The sequence below is a fragment of the Cupressus sempervirens genome, chromosome 7 (genome assembly GCF_028749045.1).
Source record: "Cupressus sempervirens isolate cs-2001-9-10 chromosome 7, ASM2874904v1, whole genome shotgun sequence".
In the NCBI taxonomy this organism is placed as follows: Eukaryota; Viridiplantae; Streptophyta; class Pinopsida; order Cupressales; family Cupressaceae; genus Cupressus; species Cupressus sempervirens.
In genome coordinates, this window is record NC_143124.1 from 814760210 (window position 1) to 814782743 (window position 22534).

The window sequence follows — 22534 nt, forward strand, 5'->3', positions numbered from 1 at the left end:
TTTCTAATCCTCTGGATCATCTCAATCCATGATCATGAGTTCATTGAGTGAGATCCAACTTTTGTACCTTTTTAATTGAAAGGTTGGTGGTAACCTGTATTCTGATGTGTCACATCTTTCTTTGATTGAACCCTTAATAACATTTTTTTGTTTGTTGTTCAGACATCACTGATTGCCTATATTACCCAGAAACACATTTCTCCCCAAATGGGCAAGTTTTGGAAATGGAAACTATTTTAGGGACAGGGGGATGACCGAGGATGTTTTCAAGCCATCCCCAATTGGTCAAACAATTTGGAAAATGTTTCAGAACCCCAGAAACACTGTTGACCGTTCCTGACATTTGTTTAAACTTTAAAATAATTTATGATTTTTTTATAATTCAGCAAACTCAGTATAATGCAACCCTAATACTAATATATATTAAAATGTATTATAAGCTTATAACTCAAATATATGGTTACTGATTCATTTCTAATGTAACTTTTGTAATTCCCCCTTTCTAGCACTTGTTGCACATTGTTGTCATTAGCCTATTTCTCCATGGTCCCATTGGCTAACCAAAACATTTAAGGGATCTTGAGGCCATTTGGCCAAGGTAGTTTCCATTGCAGGGGAATCTGAGGTCTAATGGTGCAGTTTTGGCATATTTATAATTTATAATAAGTTGAACCAAGCTAAGATCATCAATGACAGAATCATGTCAATTGTAAATGTTCAATATTGACTTGAGATTTTAATATCATTTATAGGGTTTATTTATGTATTTATAAAGTGAAATTATTAAATTAAATATAAATATTTAATTTGATTAATGTGGAGACTATAGTCAGTGAGAAATATTTAAATATAGAAAGGTCCCCTTATTAAATATTATATCAGAAATTTAAATTGCAGTTATCCAACATTGGCGAGTTGAGTGAGTGAAATTCATGTGGGCATTATAAAAGAGTTTCAAGAGCTCATTTTCAGATATGTGGGATTTACTAGGAAATCTTTGAAATTGTTTGGAGAGTTCCACTTCAAGGGCTTGGAGGACAAAAGCCCTCTTTGCTAACAAGGGAAGACATGGGCTGGGGATTTGATTGAGCATCAAGGTAAGATCAATCATTGCGAAAGCCGTTACTTTCATTTGTCATTGTTGTAGTTAGCCAAGAAAGGTTCGAATTGAGAGCTTCAATTTGGGATTGAAGTGGGAGTCATCAAGCCTGATCTGCTTTGCAAGTTGTTCATTTCCATCAACCACAGTGAAACTAAGGTTGCCATACATGCCCAGAACTACATGTAGAATTACCAACATGATTGGACTTCCTAGCTAGGGTGTAGTACATGTTTGGTAGCTTCCGTACAGGTTTACATTTTTAGTTAGGGTGTTGTAGCAGTCTTAAACATAACAGAACTAAAACATACAAGGCTTTAGAAGATTATGGTCTCCCTTACCGGCATTGTGTGTTACGTGACAGTAGCTAAGAGTGTCGTACCAGCATTAGGAGTTGTTTTAAATGACCTAGAAGAAGGTTTCAAAGAATATACTTTGCTGCTGTTGTATTCAGGAGACCACACAGTGATTAGCACAGCAATATTTGGCATGCAAATTCTTAGTGAAACTACAATTTATTGTAATATCCCCATTTTAAGCAAGTTCCTGCAGTTGGCTTGGTCAGCTCACCATTGTGACCCTCGTGAGCTGACATTGGGATTTGAAGGTCTCAATTGTGGGGTTATAGGCTTTTCAGCAACCTATGGTGTGTTTTGGCTCCATTGGAGAGATTTGTTGAGATCAGTTTTGTACCACTACATAACATATAGCAATTGAATACTTGACATGGAATGTCAAACACGCAATCCCTCTCTTGAAAAGTAATACTCATGAAGACATGAGAAAAACTCCAATGTTCCTTACACCTATGGATACTAACTCAGTTATATCAATGTGATTTGCTAGTAATCACGTAGGCGGCCTTACATTGTTCATTTAAGGATAACTTGGACTTTTGGCGTGCTGGTGATGAATCTAGCTTTGTAAAGTATATGAGCACCAAATGATGGTGATGGTGCTGATGATGGGGGTGTGTCTACCAATGGTGTTTCTCCTTTTCTAACTTTCTAAGAATGAACTCCAATTATTAAACTACTTGCTGCTCTATTCCTACTCTTATAAATGGAAAGATTAGCAAAGCGATGGGGATCGAATCCGATGAAAGCTTACTAGCGGCTCTACCTCCATAGATGCAATGATTCAAGGTAAAAAAACTATATTACTATGCAAGGCTTCCTAACAAGCCACTAGGATCCTAAAGGCCTAGTTATAGATCCCTATCAAACATCCACTAATATCACCATGCAACTATCCATCTACTCTTACTCTTACTTAACAACTTTCTTGAAGTGAAATCTACTTCAACAACTTCAAAGAATCTAACTTTAACTATTGGAAGTAGAAACCATTCAATAACACCAAGTGTTTTTAATCACCATGAAAGTCACAACAATGATAAAGAGAAGCAATTTTGGTATTATCTTAGCGACAATTTTCTTCAACCCTTTACAAATGAGAGCAAATGGTCTTTTATAGAGGCCAAAATTACAACCAACGGTAGAGATTAAGAGGCAAAATTAAAGATCCAAATTGGATCCTACAAACTCTAATTAGGGTTGCTACCCGATCGGCGAATGAGAAGATGCCACCTCATCAATAGACCAATGAAAAAAAGGAAAAGTGGCAACCAATAAGAAGGCACCAAAATGGTAGCCAATTAGAATCAGACACCTATCCTATCCAAGAAGGAGAATTTGCCACTTGTGCTTACATCAAATGATCTTCTAATATAGTTCTACCCTTTTCTTTCATCTTTTTAGCCAAAGTGATGAACTTGGCTAACTTGTCATTGACTTCCTTCATGGGAGGGAAAAGCGTGTGCTTCATCTTGAGCTCAACTGAATTCATCATGTTGCTTGCTGCTTACAGTGTCTTCTCATGATCCTTCTCGCATTCTTTCGCATATCCGATAAAGTCATTGAGGGAGGCAAGGGTGCCCAAATGTTTCTTCTTGATGGAAACCTTCCCCAACTCATCCAATCTTTATCCAAATTTTGTCTCATTGACGTCCCCCTCTCTGATATCTTCAAAATCAAGTGCAACCCCAACATCACTCAACATGGTTGAAATGGAAGTGTCAATGCTTGGGCTGTGCTGTACAATCTCATTTTGTATCTCTTCAAGTATCCTCAATCTAATAGTCAAGGCAAGAAACCAAGATTCCACCATACTCATTCCTCCTTCATCTACCAACTTGGCCCTTTCCAAATATTTCTCCAGTAGCTTGATAAATGCCTGTAGCTTGGGAATGGCTAAGTCTTTGATTGGAATGAAATCTTTTTACTCACCTTCAAATGTTTTGAATTTATCTCTAATAGCCACTAATGACCTATATGTCGAGACAAAGGAAGGCAAGAAATTTCGCCCATCTTGAATTGCGTCATGGATCCAATCCTTGACTTTGTGCTATTGAGCCGATATCTCTTCTGTGTTGCTCCTACTATCTTGAGGAAGGTCTGCCTGGTGCAACTATTGGATAGGTTGGCAATCTCTCCAATACTTGTTTTCGGCCTCCAACTTTACAATCATTTCGTTTGCCTTCCTCAACCTTTCTCTAATTGAAACCATGCCTTCCTATATCTACTCACATTCTATGTCATCTGTGATTCTTCCCAAGTTATGCTCTACTATCTCATACTCCTGAGCCTACAATCTCATCCACTTCTTTGCTAACCTTTGGTATAGCAATCTGAACCTTTTGGTGACCATCATTGTAGCTCCTGATTACCTTTGCCACCGTTTTTGCAATTTCTTTCTAGTTCTCACTATCACCCTTTTCCACTAACCCTTGAATATCTTCAACTGTCTGGTCAGTCACCACCTTGCCTCTTGGCATAAGAATTTGCCTTAACCATAGTGGTGCAGTGCATCTCCCTAAATCTGGATTCGGTTCGACTAGCAAAGCATCACCAACGACCTCAAGCGCCTGGTTTATTTCCTCAATATCAATTGGCCTATCCTCTTCTTCACTAGTGACTGTCACATCATCTCCATATTGGTTCTCTGAGAGAGGAGAGTACTCGATATTGTTACTGTAACCACTTGATTCTGAATCAGAGCTCACCTCTATCGTGGCCCCTTGTCCACTTGTATTATCCTCTTGGCTTCTAGCCTCAATTATGCTCTCCTTTGACGGTGTTGCATTCTGTTTCTTTGCTAGAGGTTCTTGATGTTCTTTACTTTTTTGAACCTCCAAACTTCTCTTCTTGCTCTTAACTGTTCTTTGTTGCTGGCTACTGCCTTCACCTTTCTATCCGACTGACTCCGCTGTGTTGGCATTAAGTTATTATTGCCATTAGTGACAACACTTATCTGTATCAGTATAGCTACCGAGCTCATCACTCAGTCTACAATGTATATCGAGCATTCAATGGCTACCTTGTACATTCATCACTTAAGCAGTTTACACCGAGCTTCGCAGTTCACACCAAGCATTCTAGTGTTAACTGAGCTGAGTATAGTTACCGAATGAATGTGCAATCCAACAGTGCCTACCAAGTGATGGAAGCGCAATGCCTACCGAGTGATGGACGCACAGTGTTTACCGAGTGATGGAAGCGCAGTGTTTACCGAGTGATGAAAGCACAGTGTTTACCAAGTAATGAAAGTATAATGTTTACCGAGTGAAAGCAAGGTAAATGAAGGATTTAATTTTTACCGAGTGATACTATATCCACCGAGTCTCCAATGGTTACCGAGTTCAGAACTACGTCAGGTGATTAGTATGGACCGAGCCTTCACTTCTACCGAGTGCATGACGATGCCGAGTAATGCAGTGGACGCCGAGTATCAAAAGGTCATCGAGTCAGTTCAGTGAACCCGAGTTATTTACTGTTTGGCCGACTCAATAATATTTTGTTCACTTATGTTTTAGCCAACCTTGCAATTGTAATTATTGGAATGGTATATATGAAATGTATTATATCATTTGCAAGACATGTGATATGGATCAGAGTATCAAGAGAGACATGTAATGTTTTGAGAAGTATAAATGCAAATCAGCAGAAGAGCAGAATATTCAGCAAGGTCTACAAGGAGCAGTAAAAGATTTATCAGTCACAAGAGGTGATCTATACATCAAGAATCTAATCAACAAATCAAGTTTGTAAGTAGATCCACTGTTTCATCCTAACAGGTGAATCAATTTTGTAAATCTTTTAACAGGGTAGGCTTAACAGTCTTTGTATAAATCTCCTAATAGAGTGCATACTTCAGTGTATGTTTGTAAATCCTCTAACAAGGTGGACCTAGCAGTCCTTTGTGCTCCTAACAGGGTAGATCACCAGAAGTGATCAATGTAAGCCTTAACAGGCCAACTTCATACTGCAATAACAAAGTTTTGTGGGTATCATCCCCACCCCAGTTTTACTTTTTATTTGGAAGGTTTCTGGGTCACCAAATACTGTGTACATGTGTTATGGATGTTTGATTTCTCACATATGCAGTAGATTAGATGAATAAATGGTGAATATTTAAAATGCTGAATTGTTTAAAGTTTTAGGTTACTGATTCACCCCTCCCATCTCAGTAACCTATCATATCTTGAATATTTCCAACACGCTGAACCTTCTTCCTCCGATTTCATCTTCTCATAAGTAAGGCATACCTTCCAACTTTGTAATTGCATTAACTTCTCATTGTACCATGACTCGGTGTGTAGATCAATTGTCCTTGCAACTGCCTCTAAGGAAGGATCCTAGTGATCATCCCAATCTACTAGACTCAACTCTGTTCCATCCACTGTATCATAGTCTCCTTTCAGCACATTTTCATCATCTTCCAGTGGATCAAAAATATCAAGACCTCTCCATCTAATGGCCCTCATCATACTCACTGACAACCTTGAGAAAGCTAGCTTCCTCACATGAAAGTCATCCTGTGCATTGGCCCAAAAATCTTCTATAGTAGGAATATGTTTAAATGTATTTCCGTGAGATGCCTTTATAAGACCATTAGGATTGAATCCTTGTCTTGCTCTATACCACCTAGATGATACCATTCTAACTCTTTCTCCGCAACTGCAAAGGTGACAGGATTGGAGCAAGTATCATTGCCTGTTCCAAATGAGAAGGTAATCCCTATCTCACCTTTAAGTTTCATCATTTTGTCATAATGCTCAAGTTGCCTAGCCAACTCCATCAAAACTACCTTGTCAAGTGGGTACCTTGGAAGTCTCTTGGGACAAACTGTACTTCTTGCTACTCTAATATATGTGAATTGTAGAAATTGGATGAACCAACTCCCATACTTCTTAACTTTTGCTTCCGCTTCCGATGAGAGCCTCTTAGCAGGTGTCCCTTGTAATATCCTTACCGTTTTCATGGCAAAGGCATCATAAAATATCTTATAATCTTTGGTATTGTGCAAATGAAGCTATGGATAGCACTCATGCACCAAATATTGCCCCGGCCCATTGCCAATCACTCCTAAGGACTTAAGTCTAGGATTTTCATATAGTCTCGCAATCAAATAGAAAAGATAGGACCCTATATAAAATTTCTTTTGATTTTGTACTATCCTAAGTTGCAACTCTAAATTTTCGCTTATAATCCTAGCCCAATCAAATTTCTCTTTCCATTCTCAATTTCATCAATAAAGAAGTACATCCAGTTCTCGAATTACATACCTTGAACCACGGCCATGATTCAGTTGAGAAGCACAATGAGATCGCCGTGCTCTGATTTGAAATCTGACTTAGTGAGCCTTGACGACTTGGTAACTCCCTTCTTGCCTTCGTGTAACCAATTCTGCTTTAGATGAATTAAATAACCCTTCTGATTATCCTGAAATAACTTAGCTGCGTGATCCATCATTACAACTGTCATGCTTTTATACTAGAGAATATTAAATGCTTCTTCAACCACTTGTCTACCAATGTTGGCTAACACTCTCTTCCCTTCATCAAAAATGGACTTATTAACAACATCAAACTGGGATGCACACTCCATTACCAATTTTGGACAAGGCAAGGTAGGAGGGAAAGCTGTCGCATGAACAACTCCGCTCTTGTAGATCTTCTTTGCCATAGGGGATTGTCCTTCCTTCAATTGTATCATGTTCATTGTGCCAATATTGGTGTCACTTATTCGCCTCACTTTCGAAAAAAGGTGGTCTTAGGCATCATATCTTCTTTGTCCTTTTTGGTATTCGTTCCCTTTGGGTTCTTGTTTGCACTAACATCTACCATCCTAAACACTTATTTCTGCCCCTTTCGTTCTAAATGATATGGACTACACTTATCAATCTCCAACCTTCTTTCTATCGATGGAATCTAGCTTATTTCTGCCTCTCCAAGTCCTATCTCTACACTTATCAATCTCCAACCTTCAACCTAGGGGTGGGACTACCACTTATTTTTGCCTCTTCGTTACCTTAGGATGGACTACACTTATATTTTCCAACTTCAATCCCAAGGTGGTCTAGTTTATTTCTGACTCTCCAAGTGTCTTATCATGAAATCTAAACTTATATCTCTCAACTTCAGCCTATCAATGGCATGATGAAGTGGTGGATGATGAGTGCAAGAAGAAAATAAGCGAAACAAACCAAATAAGAATAAAGAAGAGAATCCGCCTTTAAACCAATCTTCACCTATAAAAATGAGTAGAATTTTACCTTAAATCTGCCTTTACCAATAACCGGGCCCTCATCAAATTTGGATCAGATTTCGGAAATTTCAACCTTCCTTGCAAATAATGATGCCGTAGCAAAAGTCAGAATTTTGACTGACTTGAAATCATCCACACATGCAAAAAAAAATCAGCCCTTAGACCATATAGCCTCTTCACCAAATAAAATCACCCAATTCTGAAATTCGCTGCCAAAAAAATGGAAAAATCTACCTTAACAAAATCTCCCTAGTTAGAAAAAATCAAAATTGCTCCAAAAATCACCCTAGGGCAGAAATTCACCCAAGCAAGGAGAAGAAAATGCCACCAAAAAAAGGAGAAAATCTGCTCCAAAAAGAAATCGCCCAAGCTGGAAATTGCCTTTAGAGGAAAATCGCTCACTCAAGGAGGAGGAAGAAGTACCTAGCACATAGTGAAATTAGCCCATTTAATTGCTAGTTTTAATCAAAAATTGCAAAATAAAAACAAGGTACGCCAAAGAGATGTCAAAATTTTCATTTAATAACTTTTTGGCAATTAAAATGTCATTAAAATTGAATTTAGCAAGCCAAAATCAATTTTCAATTTTTATTTACCAATTTCCTTTAACATTTTTTAAAATCTTCTAGGCAATATTTCAACCAAATTAATGCGATTTTGCAATTTAATTCAATTTTTATTTTACAATACAATTTCAATTTTTTAACCAAAATAAATCATTTTTCTAGCAGTCAAAATCAATTTTCCAATTTCAATTTCACTATCAAAAAGTTTCCCTTTTCACTAAAAAATTCAAGATTTTCCAAAACAATTAAATCTAAAATTCTTTCTGAAAATGTTCAAGTTAATACAATTATTTCAAATTTTCAAAAATCCATCTAAGTCCAAAAATTTGCAAATTTATCCTACCAAATATTGTTTTAACCATCGAAAAATGTTGTTTTTGAAATTTGTTTGGCCTAAGGATAAAATTACATGCTCCAAAAAATCAAGTTAACACCGGGTGATAAAAAAAGCACATCAAATCCCTCCTAGCCCGAAGGCATCCATGGTGCAAAATTTTCAAATCGAAAACCTCTAGACAACTTCGAAAAATTTGCCAAGGCAACCCAAAAAAGGAGGTCCCCAAATTTTTTCTAGAGGTGATGGTGTGAAAACCTCACAAAATGACTTACTATTTATAGTAAGTCAAACTATTGGTTCTGACGAGCTCAGTTGAGTTAGAGAAGTTGGGTGATGCTCTCAGTTTTTATTTTGGGCTTTTGGTTTGGACTCCCCTCAAATTCATTTAACATCTTTCATCTTCAGGATCACATTGGTGTTGTCAAATTTTGATTCTGATGCTACTTCAGCTGTTTTTACAAGACGGGTGAATTATTATTATTAATCTGTGAGGCCTCACCCCGACCCATCCTAGCACCTATGATACATTGTTATTTTGATACTCATGCTGACATGTCAGAACATTATTGGATACACTGAACATTGTTATGTTATTTTGCGATGTGTGATGCTTACTTCAGTTAGTTGATTTTTCCATTTAATGCTTATAAATATGTATAATGATGAAAGAAAATGTATGCAAGCTAACACATTTGGTTATGCAAGTCGAAAGGCTAGAAATATGAGTAGAACTAGATAAACAACTATTTAGTAAGAAGTGGATGCTTTAAATTATATATAATTTCCTTTAGCATGTTATTCACATTATGCACGTGATTTTTTGGACCTACTGATGTGTGCAATGAGTGTGCAGGAAAATCAGCCAAGATAATCCAATGGAAGAAACGGAGTTAAATTTCTTGTTAATTTTGTGCTAATCTTATATTGTAATTCTATAAAGGTTGTAATCTGATCTTACTATTCTACTAACTTTTAATTATTCCTAATAAGCCTTTAAAAGCTTAGAAGCATTAAATTTAAGTACCCCTATGGGTAAGGGTATGGGTGGGGGTACTTTCCAACCCATTAGCCTCCTAGGTTGACTCTTAGGGTCTCTTAAAAACCCTATTATAGGCTGATTTCGAAAATGGGGTTGCTCTTTACTTGGGTTAGTGAAACCAAACCTCCAGCTGGAGTTACTTGAAGCTTAGTGGGGTTAGAGACCATACTTAGAGGCCTTTTGGAGAAACTTGAGTTTTTTGTGTCACCCAATCCTCTAGTTTTGGAGGAAGCCTTGAAGATTGAAGAAAGAAAAAGGGAAGCTCTTCTCAAACCACCATTGCCATAACTCTTTTATGAAGGTAGGAGTTCTTCACTCCATGAATGGTTCTTTGTGTGTGTTCATGTTTTGAATCTTGTTGAATCATGTTGGAGACATTGTGTAGATATGCATTCCTTGCTTGTGTGTTGAGGGTGGTATTGGGAGGGATTTTATCTTGTCTCATTTTTTGGATGATATTCATATGCCCTTTTCTTTTTGGTGTGTTGATTGTTTTTGAAAGATTTCCATGGGGATGTATTTGGCAACACTCACCCTTGGATAGGGAAGAAATGGCCATGCTTGGGGAAAGGGCATCAGTTGGACCTCAATAGTGTAGAGTCTCCTCTCATGGAGAGAGGAGGGAGAAAGGGTAGGGTGTATGGGCCCCTACTTGTCATCCCATACCTTGTTGTTATTGAGAATTCTTGAATGTGGTAAAGAATGAAAATCCTTGTGGATATAGCCTCGAAAGGGCCTTGTGAAAGAATGGAAATTCTTGAAGTTTTAGCCCCGAAAGGGCTAAGTGTATGGTGATAGACTTCTCCTATTGAGAACATCCACCTTTCCCCTATATTGGTTCATTGTTGGACCTATTGTGCAACCGGGTGGGAATGTATGTTCATTTTGCTTACCTCTTTGTGTTGTTATCTCCATGATGCTTCTTGTATCTCCCATGTTTACCCTTGAGGCAATGAAGACATTTGATAAAAGTCTCTTGTGAAAATCTTGAAGAAAACTCAATGAATTGTAATATCAGGTAAATTGTAATTGAATTTGATGTAGTGGCAAAGATATCGAGTTTTCTTACTGGTTCTTTCCCGATGGAGCCTTGAACCAGGATGAATAATAGAGGAAAGAAAGGAATAAGAAATTCTTCTTGCATTGCTCTCATGTGGTTCCAAATTTTGCATATGTTGTGAGAAAATAGGTTGATAGATATTGACACTAAATTATAGACCTCCAAGTTTCCAATCATGTTATTACAATGCAATTTGAGATGTTGAAGTTTCAATATATGGTTAAGTAATTTGATGAATTAGAAATACTACATTGTGATCACCAAGCTAGTACTTCTTTTGTTCTGCTCCATTAGTAATGCAATTGAAATTGAAATAATTATTCATCACCTTTTTAATACTGGATATAGAATCATAATCCCTTGTTAAGGTTCATAAAGAATAAAATTAATTTTGATTAGGGGGATTATAATCCTTTGCATGCTTGTGTGTCAAATTGCTTTAGAGAAATGTAACTCCATTTTGCCTCTAGAAATGATTAACTCATCTTGGTTATAAAAAAAAAAAATGCACTTCCAAGCCTAAAAGACCTCTCTGGAAAATGTATGGGAAAGTTAATTTCCACTCCTTGACACAGAGAATATTCTATTAAGTATTCCCCTTGTCATGCAAACTAAGATCCTTGTCACTCCATTTAATAGTATAACTTAAAATGGATAGAAAATAAAACATTTAATTATATACGTTAACATTTTTAAAATCCATCCCTCAACTATAAAACTTTTTAGTATTTAATTCATAGGACTATGGTACTAGTCAAATCACTCGAGAGAGCTTAAAAAAAATTGACCCTCCAACCACCTGTCAGCAAGTACAGGGGTCGAATTCATCATAGGGAGGGGGCAGGAGAATGTTCAAACTTAATTTCTTAATTGCTAACCCTGCCATGTCTCTTGTCCTATTAATGTCGTTGACCCTGCAGTAACGTGTGGGGGCAAGTAAGGCAGCTGGGTCGACGAGACAGGAGGGCACGGCTCGTTAAGCCTTCACCGGCCCCCTGCGTACCTCCTTCCCCACGCGGTTCAGGGGATGGACCTGCCACGCGCAGGCCTTGGGCAGCGCGTGGGCAGGCCCTAAGGGGGGGGTCGGTTTTAGTCGTAGGGGGGTTGTGGGGTTTAGTTAGTAGGGTGGGGGGGTGTTAGTAAGGTTAAGTTTAGTTAGTGATAGGATTAGTATAGGGTTAGTCATTAATGCTTTTAGTTATTTATGTTTTAGTTAAATTTATTAATTGTAGTTTAGATTGTTTTTAATTTAAAGTTAGTAGTTAGTTGTTAGTTAGTAGGTATTAGGGTTGTAGTTAAGTAATATTAATCTTTGGTTGGTTTTTGTGTGGTAATTTTCTTTGTGTATGATTAAAATATTTCTTTATATATATCATCTAAGATTAGATTAAGTTGTTAAATCTTAAGTTTAGTTGGGATAATATTATTTAAAAATTGAATTTGATTTAAGTAAAGTTGGAATTAGTAATCAAGTTTCATCTAGTTAATATTTTATGTTTGCTAGTTGGAGAAGTATGTTAATTTAAAGCTGATTTAGTTGTTATTGTTATTTTGACCAGTAGTATTCTATGCTAATGTATCGGATGTTTAGATAAGTTATAGATTGTTATATTTTAAATTAAGTATGGCGTTATCTATAAACTAGATTAGAAATTTTGATGGCTTTAAGAATTAATGTATTAATTGTTAAGTAACAATGTAATTACTAATTAGGGATTTGAATGTTAAAATATTAAATTCATTTCAATTTAAAAGTTTTGAATGTGAAATTTGAATATCTCCATTAGAACAATTTTTACGTTTCATTAAGTAGTTCTATACTCTTATGAGCTTTATAGATCAATCTTAATATGAGCTTAAATTTATGATAATTCCAATAAAGCTTAGATTAAAATATAGAGTCATTGAATTTACTCTTGTCATCAACTTTAATGGTAAACAATAAATGAATTATTAGATGATTATAAGAATGTTAGAGAACATTTAAGTTAAGTTAAATTTTGGATTAAAGTTTAACGAAGTTGAAAGAAGTTAATTCATGACACTAAACCTAGGGCAATGTATTAAAAATGTATCGACTATCAAGTTATTCATTTAGTAGTAGGGGCCTAACTAATTAGAACATCCTTAAGGTCATAGCAATTGAACATGACTAGTTCCATTAGAGTTAAACCCTAAAACTTTTTCGACCATGTTGTCTTGCTTAATCTTAGTTAACCACAAGAACATTATCTTTATTAGCAAAAAAAAAAAAAAAATTGTGTATTTTTGTCCTTATTTTTTTGGGCATGACATCATCTAAATACGCTGAAGTTGTTATTTTTGTTGGTGTTGTTTGTTGGTCACCTTAGTATCATAGCTCATTGGAACCAGGACAAAAAGTTTCAAATCGTGAGAACAAAAAACAATGGCCTTACATGTCAGAATATTAAGTTACGGTGTAAAAGGTCATTTTTGGAGCCAAAAACAATTAATAAATTAGATTATAATGGCACTTTATTATTTTTTAATGTTGTGTGTGGGAAGCTTCTTAAGTGAAGTTCATTTGGAAAACTTTGTGCCATTTGGAGATTATAAAAATAAGCCCATTTGATGAGTAAAGCATCCGATTATTTGTTTATCTCTTTTCTTTGTTGTCTTTGTGACAATTCTGAGTCTGTGGTTTTATGCCCTTGCTGAAGTAAAAGGGTTTTGGTTCTAAGTTGTGCATTGATTCCACAGCTGAAGTATTGTGGAAATAATTCTAAGAATTATTTATCTTCCTGTAGCTGGAAGAAATCAATTGGGGTTGTAGCTTCTTGGCTGTAGCGACTGTAATTAAGAAGCAGATTGGAGATTGATCAATTACTTCATTGCATGGCTAATGAGAACTGTGACTGGCTCTAATCATTCCTACCTACGATTTCATTTGGAAGATTACTGTGCATATCTGTGGCTGCCATCTACCTCCCTGTGGTAGCATTTGATATTATATGGGTTCTATGATTTTTTCTTGGTGGCTGGCATTATAATGTCCATTGGGCCTGCAAATTGTTCTTACAGGGATGACGTTGACTTATGGACTGTAAGAACCTACGTCTAGGCATACAGACCAGCATTTTGGGGGTCAAGACAGTCATATTGGTGGTGGACGCTGCATTGGCATGAAAGTTTACAGTTTGCTTCAAATCAGCCATAACCAGGCTAGGGTTATTACATTTGTTCTGAGACCAACAGATCGATTTACTGTTACATTTCCTAGTGTTAGAGGTGATAAAATTGGAAGATGCATGTACGTATTTGACTTCATATTGCTGAAGCTATAAGAAGGAAATTACTGTCAATGCATTTAGTTTGAAATACAAGTTTGTATTTGCTTTATTGCATTTGATAATACTGCAGTAGCAACTCCTGTTTGGCTGCATTTATATTATTTAGTATTTACACATAACTGTAAAGGCCAAAACAAGTGGTACGGCTAGGCATCTCTTTATAACTTTAAAGATAAATCATAATACAAATTTGTCTTGAAACAATTAATTATTGATGCACAATATTAAACAATATAGAAAACACTTGATATATGAGTTCATTTACAAGACATTATCTTTTACCTCCCCCATCAACACCAAGTGCAGCAGGGCATAATCCAGAAGATACAGCTGCAGAAGACCCACTGGAAGATCCCCCTGCAATCTTTTCAGCATCATATGGATTTCGTGTTGTCCTGTCAATTACAAGTCATAAATGTCCCTGTTCATTTTCTAACAACAATGAGAACTAAAATGAGTCAAATTTTGCAAAATTTGTAATTTGTTTAATGCTTGGACAATACAAGATTTCAGTGTTGATATCCAAGTACTATCCAAATGAATAAGGAAAAACTAAACAAAAGAGGATAAAAATTTTAATCAGCTTAATCTATCAACTCAATTTGTCGGAAATGCATACCCATGATTAGGGTTGATTCCACTGGTTCCAACTCCCAGCTCATGCATGTTTGTCTTCCCAACGAGCACTGCACCACATTCACGTAAGCGCTTGACACAAGTAGCATCATCTGTCACTGTGCGCTTCATGTGCAACCACTTGGTACCCCCTTCAAATATACACATTATTTTGTTCAAATGTCAGAGAGACAAGCGCACAAAGGAAATCATATTGTAAATAAATAAAGAACATAAGGATGAGAAATGTCCATAGTAAATACCTGTAGTGGGATACGGTAAACAATCTATTTCATCTTTCACTGCAATTGGTACTCCGTCAAGAATAGAAAACGGTTCGCCTGTGCATGCACTTACAAAAGAGAGATAAGACTGAATGAAAATTTTGAACATAGGCAACTTATTTTAGTTCTCTGCAAACCAAACCACTATGTTTCTTACTTCTACGTATAATTCAAATTGGGTTCTCATTGGCTAAGAAGCTATGCTAGAAGGTCATGTTGTGCAGTTTCCATACCATTTCCACATTGCAAATGGGGAACCCCTCTTTTCACTTTGCCAATAGGCTTGGGTGGTTGTAGAGTCTTAAAATAGAAAGAATTTCAAGTCTTTAGGCTATAGCAGGCGGCAAAATAGAATCATAGAGGTAGGGTTTGAAGTAAGAGTTAAAGTGAGGAATTTTAAAGCCATGACAAGAAGGTTTTGTCCATGTTAAGTCGGGTGGAACCCCACTGATTAGAGGAATACCGCCCATGAAAGTTCATCTCTCCCAATATGCCACCCGGCAGGAGGTTTTGGATTTCAATCTCTAAGTTAGAAGAACAGCAATGCATGATCAAAATCACAAAAGAATGAGGTTGGCGACAAGTTTTAGAGACAAAACTGGGAACATAATAACTGTTGGAATTCCTCCGATTAGATGAATTCCGTCAGTCATCATTGTCGTTCCTCAAGTCTTGAGATATTTACCTCTATAGCGATGAAGGATTTTGATCCAAACTCAATCACATGGTTGAAAGAAGAGGGAGCAAGAGGGAGCAATCAGTAGTAATTGAATGATGAAGTTTAAGGGGTGGAAACAATTTTTTTGAGACAAGTTGAATACCTTCCAAGGTATCAAATTCTCCAAAATTCTAATATTCTTGACATTTCAAAGTTTTCAAAACTCTTATGTTGAATAAGGCATTAAAGTTCAACTATCTTTGATACTCCTTTGAGGTCTTAGAGTTCAACCATCTCTGGTACCCCATAGGATCATTGGAGAATTCCATTCCTTTAACCCCCAAAATTTTGACAAAGACCCTTTAATTATTCTAATTTATGTATTACATCTTGTATCTAGTGTCCTCACTATTCGTTCAATTATATCAACTAAAATCATAAAAGTAAATATGAGAAATAAATTTGCTTCATTATTCAATGTTTTTGACCAAATTAAAATGTAAGACCCAAGCCTATAGCTTTATAAATAAACTCTTGAATGTCAGTGCACTCAATGCACTTCAATGAATAACTCAAGATTTGGTTGGTCCCAGTGAATCTAATCCTCTAACAGGGGCAATGTACCTATCCATATCCAAGTCAGATAAGAGAATGCAAACTCCATATAAACAAATACCTATCTCATATGAATAAATGCATGTCCCATATAGATAAATGCCCATCTTATATGAATAGAAGTGTCTGAATGTATAAATAAATGGATATATAATAACTCATAGTTAAATTATTATAAAAATTTGAAATAGAACTTGAGGAATCATGACTTTTACAAACTAAAAGTAGTTTACTTCATTGGTTCCAAAGGTGCTTTGTTGAAGCAGATTAAGTGGTACTCTTAACTTCTCGCCTGAATTCTACAGTTGTCCGTCAACCTCTATCGTTAGAGTGAGAACACTGAGAATCATTATTGTAGTAATCCTCATTTTCATGAAACAATCACACTCTTGTCATATCCTGTATGTACATTTGGCCTGGTTCACTAAGGCCCTTAATGCATAAAGATTTATTGACTGGGGTGTTAAACACGCCCAATTCTGGGAGAGTTTGCATGTCCTTGGCCTTGTACAATGAAGAATGTAGATCGTTGTCATCTGTTCTGTTTATTCGTGTGTTTTTCTACTATATGTTCCATGAAACGCATATTAGAAATACCCAGATAGGGGGATGTGGTAGCACTCGATATGATTACAAGAATGACTGTGACCACTTACCAACAAAAAGCATGGAAAACGATTAGCCAAATGGATCATAATTCACCAATTAACTACAATCTATAATACCAATTTATGAAGATATTGTATGATAGTTGTTGTCTGCTGAAAAAATTCGAAACAGTAAAACGTTTTACACTCGAAACTCATTATGCTTACTTGAAGGTAACGGGAATGACAGCATAGGCCTCGAATAGTCAATAACTCAAACGTGCTCACTTAACAAAACTGTACTCATGTTACACAATTTAAGTTTATATTCAATCAAAAGCAAACCACGGGTGGCTGTGAAAAATATACGTCTATCACTTACATACCTTTCTTAAACCGCAATGTTGACTCAGCGGCTTGCCTACGTATATCTTTACAATCATAGCTTATGAATATGTACATCCCTGGAGATTGTTTCGAGGATCTCTCAACTGCAGATAAAAAGCGCTCCATCACCTATCACGTAAACAAATAGTTCAGTCAATAACAGCACAAAATGGAGTGAAATTACATTTGTTCACAGCTACAAAAAGTTAACTTGCAGCATATTATAACAGAACAGAGGAAACCGGATGCAACTAAAATATAAATACCAACTTCACAAAAAACCAGGTTCATATCACTTGGGTCTGAGATTGGTATAGTGAATACCTCTGTAGGAGTAACCACCCCTGATCTGTAAGCCTTCGAAAAATCTTGAATTGTCCAACGTCTGAAAAACGGTTCATCCTTTGTTGGCTGACAAGATGAACTGTTGGAAATGCAGTTAAGCACTTGGGAGACCTTTTGGCATGCAGGCAAACTAGAATCAATTCTTAAGGATTGTGGCTCTTCGATCTCTGGAATGAATCACTTCAAGTTAGCTCTATTTTAAATCGGTGAAGGAAAGACGATTAAAATTTGTATTCGGGAATTTCAAACAGCAGTACCTTCCATCGGGTACACTGGATAATACATTGGAGGCTCTTTAATTCGTGCATTTGCAAACAGCTGCAGTAAATTTTATAAAAATGAAAATAAATTATCAGTAGCTTTAACACTTCAGGACAAAACGTGTTTAGAAAATACAATAATCGATGGAAACGGGCGTGTGGATCATGGATAGTAGGAGAGGATTAAAATTCCATTTCCATTTGTAACGTTGAAACGCGTTTTTCTTACGTTTTGAGTTATATTGATTATAAAAATGTTCATGTAATAAGTAGTGTATAAAACTGAAAAGCTATATTAATGTTAAGTAATTTATTTCTTAATTTTTAGTTGCATTTGTTTTTGGAGGTCGAGATGGGATTATCAATTTGTTGTTTCAAATCTAAATTTGTTATATTTATTAAAATAATTTCTTAAATAAGTAAGATTAAACTTTTTATTTTGAGGTCTTTAAGTTCATTGTGTTCTAGCTTAAAGTACAAAATAATTAAAGAACTAATCTAAAATCGTTTTAGACATTCCATATCAGCTAAATCAATTATAAAATGCTAGAGCTCTTTTCCTTTATCACACACATAATCAAGAACATCTTATTAGAAATGGCACAAACATCCAAGACATCTTCAATGTTTGAAAGTGTTGTCCCTAATCATATATCTAGTTGTTGGCTTGATCTATTTATAGGATTTTACACAAGGGATTGGATTAAGCCGGTTGCATGCAAACTATCACATACCAACAAAACTTATATGACTCAAAAACAAGTATTGATTAATTCCAAATCATTCATTTGATACGGTTTGAATTTTTGGTGAATTGCATTGTCGTCTATCATGGTTTTCAAACTCGGTAGATTTATTACTTCATTTATTTTCTAAAACATTGAGTCTACTTACATTTCTAATTTAATTACATCTAGGGTAGATCTTAAAAAGAAAATTAAAGTCTAGGGAAATTTATTCTTCCTTTCAATTTTTTGATGAGTGCCTCTCCTCTTTTGACCCATAAGGATTCTATTCTTCTTCTTTTTTCCTAAGTATTCACATATGAAAGGTACTCATTTTGCTAAGATTTTTCTTTCTATCTTCATCGTCACTTTCAAATTTGTTTATGCCACAAGCTACTGAAAGCTCGATATTCCTTAACAAAGGAATGTTCTTAATTGTAATATGACTAGCCACTAAAATAAAATAAACTCCTTTTTCGATATAAATGCTAATAATGTTTATATTGAAAGCCATATTGAAAATAGAAAGAATAGCAAGACCATGATCATGAATCTCATATTGAATCTCCTCAACAATTATATGATAATTTATATAGTGCATTTCCTTTAAAACATGAAGCAATAACTACAATTGCAATGAAAAGTAAGAACAATGGTTGTTGGTCATAACAACAATTTGCAACTTGATCAAGAAGTATCTTATAATAACAAAATGATGCATATACTTGATCAAGGATATGCAATAACTCGATGCATATCATAGACAAAATGAAGACAAGTTGTACCACTATGAAAACTCCAAATTATGCTCCCAAGAAAAAAATAAGTATTGTGCTAACTCCAAATCATCAATATTGACAGACATTAAAGTTCAAATGCATCCCCTAAGTGAGAACCACTCCTTTCGCCCACATGGTTTTCATTCTTTGGCTTGTAAGATCATTTGGTTTTTTGTCTTTCAATCTCCTAAATATTCATAAGGGTTTCCTTCCTCAAAAGAATGATTTTCAAAATAAAAACTAGAAATCTTTATACTTCATAACAAACACACATAAAACTCAAAGACTACATCAAATGGATTATACCTTGTGATTGGAATCATGCAACTCGCAATAACATCAAATGGATTATACCTTATAATACCCAACAATAACAATTTTCTTTGACTTGCACTTGGAATCATGCAACTTGCCAAAGGATGTTTTCAAGAAAGATAGAGAAAGGATTTCAGCAACCTCTACATCTATTGAGTTATTTAAAAAGGAGGCTACAAATTGGTTAGGTTTTGACATCTTAGATTGGGGTATGTGCTATTTAGGATGTCCCAACCCCTTTATTCAAGGATGTGTGCTATTTTAGAGGGTCCCAAAGGTTGTTTTGGCTTCACGGATGATATTAAAATATTTCATTTGTTCATCATTACAACCGGCAGGAGATCCATCAAGAATTCAAATCCAAACTACATTATAATGGTAATATTTGTCACAACTTCATTTGCATCACTGTGGATTGATTTAGGTTCACATCCCTATCATTGAATCATCCCTTTCTATCTACAAAATATTTTGGAAGGTAAATCATACAACAAAACATTAATGGTCATTTGAGTGTATGGGGCAGTAAGGTGAGCAACTAAGCATTACAAGCAATTTGACAATGCAAGGAGGTAGGCGATGTGACATGAGGTGAGGTAAATAATGGAAGAGGCAAGAATGTTGGAGTTTGAATATCAAAGGTACTCCATGACTTGTACAAAATACAAGGATTTCTACATCTACATGTACTCCGTTATTAAAAAAAAGCAACTACAAATTGGTTAAATTTTTGACGCATTAACCAATGAAAAGAGGCTAGAATTCTAGAATTTAATTGTCAAAGGTACTTCGTGACTTTTACAAGTAGAGGTCAATGTTCAGAAGGGAGGTATCCTTGTGAGAGGAAGCAACTGTCTAACAAAGTCTTGTGACAGAGTGGGGTTTGGCAAAGAGGGTTCAATGAAAATAAAGGGTATGCCATAAAGGGAAAAGTTGCAACCTCGATGACCTATACAACCTTAGAAATTTAAAGAAATTCTCATGCTTAGAGACTTTAGAAACCTTTGGCAAAGACATATGTGATAGAAATGAAGACAAAATACATAAAATTGGGTTGTGGGAGACACGAGAAATAGTAAAAACGCATTTTAATCATAACATACATTATTGAAAAAGGGGATATGATAGTATTCCCCCACTAGAGCTGGATGAACTAGATTATATAGTTCTTCAAGGAATTGTCTTTTCTTCCCACACTAGATTAGTTAATTCTCCAATGAAACCACTATTGTTGATGCACTACCATCATATTCTCTTAAAAATTATGCTTGCTAGGTCATGGTAGATGGGAAAAATAACGACTCCCTTTACCAAGAGTTTTGTTACATCCCAATTTTCGCTTAATTTGAAATTTACTCATATAGTTGTTAGTTTCATATGAAGTCAATTGACAGTTAGAATAAGTTATGATCATCTGAAATGATTAGATGGTCAATCGTAATGACTTCATGTGAAGATGACATGTTATTTAATCGTTATGATGTTATCTAGAAATATTGGAAAGTTGGTTTTTTTTTCATGAGAAGTGAAATAGTAGTTACTCATTAAGATGGTTTATGATCAATAACTTGTGATTGTAAACTATGATTATTTGAGGAATATGATATTATCGTGGAGAATTTCTTCTTGCAAGAGCATGTTCAAGGGGGGGGAAGTATTGACAAGAAAGGAATTGGGCAAGGGACACCACTTCACTTGTGAGTCAACAAGTATGGGCTCTAACCATTAAGGGTAAGGGGTAAAATGACTAGGCAAGAAAAAGTATACTAGGTACTAACATGAGCTACCCAGTCAAAATAAATATGCGTTATTAAAGAATATCACTAAACATTTAATTAAAATATGTTACCATTTGAATTTGATGATCTCAGAGCTTCACATAATATTGCAATGCCTTAGTACAATAATATCATATTATCTATGTATGCTTGATATATATATATATATATATACACATGTGTACATACATACACAAGTATAATTAGGTGGTGTATGATTTTATTATATGAAGGTAAATAACATGGGTTAATTTTATTCTCTTGCAATAGTTTACCTTTCATCTTGAGTGCCTATATTTCTCTAATGTCTTTCATCGACCTTATACCATTTTATTTGTGTGGCCACATTAGTATTTATTTTATTTTCCACATTCAACCGATGGCCTTGTATCTTGTAACTCTTGCCACCTTTGCAATCTTGCTTGTAACTGAGCATGCAACCGAGAAGGCTTAAGTCTTTTGTGCGGAAGCTCATTGACCATATACAATATTCTCATCTCTAGCAAAGGCATACCACTACGAACAAAGTTACTACCTTCTCTAGCTCTCTTTTCTCCTTCACAAATATCCCTAGGATCATTATACACCCTTCTACAGGCGTTGCTTCAATCATAATTACATATTGCTGTCCATAATTAGAGTTGGCCATTTCGAGCATCATTCAAGAGTTGTTCCTACTATGCAAGCCCGACCATCAATCATGCCATGTTATCATCTCTATCTTGCTTGTGTATACATGTTGAAATGAATCCTAAGGCTTAGTAGAAGTTATTTAGAAGGATCATGTAATGCTAATTATATCAAACATGAAATGAATCAATGTCCACTCTTTATGCACACATTATATGAATGTACCCGAACTGTGGCATCTCTCTTCTAAGAAAGTTTCTTTCAAAATCATAATTAAGAAGAGTGTAACTTATACAGAGGTATTTGAAATATACTCCCTGAGATAAGAAAACTCCACCTTGCGAAGCAAGATTGGTATATGTTTTTAAATTCAATACCATTGTATAATGGCACAGCTAGAATGACAGATGTAATGGCTGCAAATATAAGTACTTAGACATTTAAAAACTATCTTTACATTGCCGATGCCAAAATGGCAGATGTATTGACTATGCATATGGATGCTTAAAAATTCAGATATCTTTTGTACTGCCAAC

General features: G+C 35.5%; 1 protein-coding gene across 1 annotated transcript in view; it reads right to left on the reverse strand.

Moving 5' to 3' along the window:
* The window catches only part of LOC149549891 (fatty acid amide hydrolase-like), a 129582-nt gene that overhangs the window by 56373 nt on the left and 50675 nt on the right, over positions 1–22534 (reverse strand). Inside the window, exons 3-8 of the mRNA XM_089794977.1 lie at positions 17769–17829; positions 17491–17678; positions 17166–17295; positions 14899–14976; positions 14640–14787; positions 14303–14415 (exon numbers count right to left, since the gene is read on the reverse strand). Of these exons, the coding sequence (XP_089651103.1) occupies positions 14303–14415; positions 14640–14787; positions 14899–14976; positions 17166–17295; positions 17491–17678; positions 17769–17829 (718 nt within the window). The remainder of the gene's footprint in view (positions 1–14302; positions 14416–14639; positions 14788–14898; positions 14977–17165; positions 17296–17490; positions 17679–17768; positions 17830–22534) is intronic.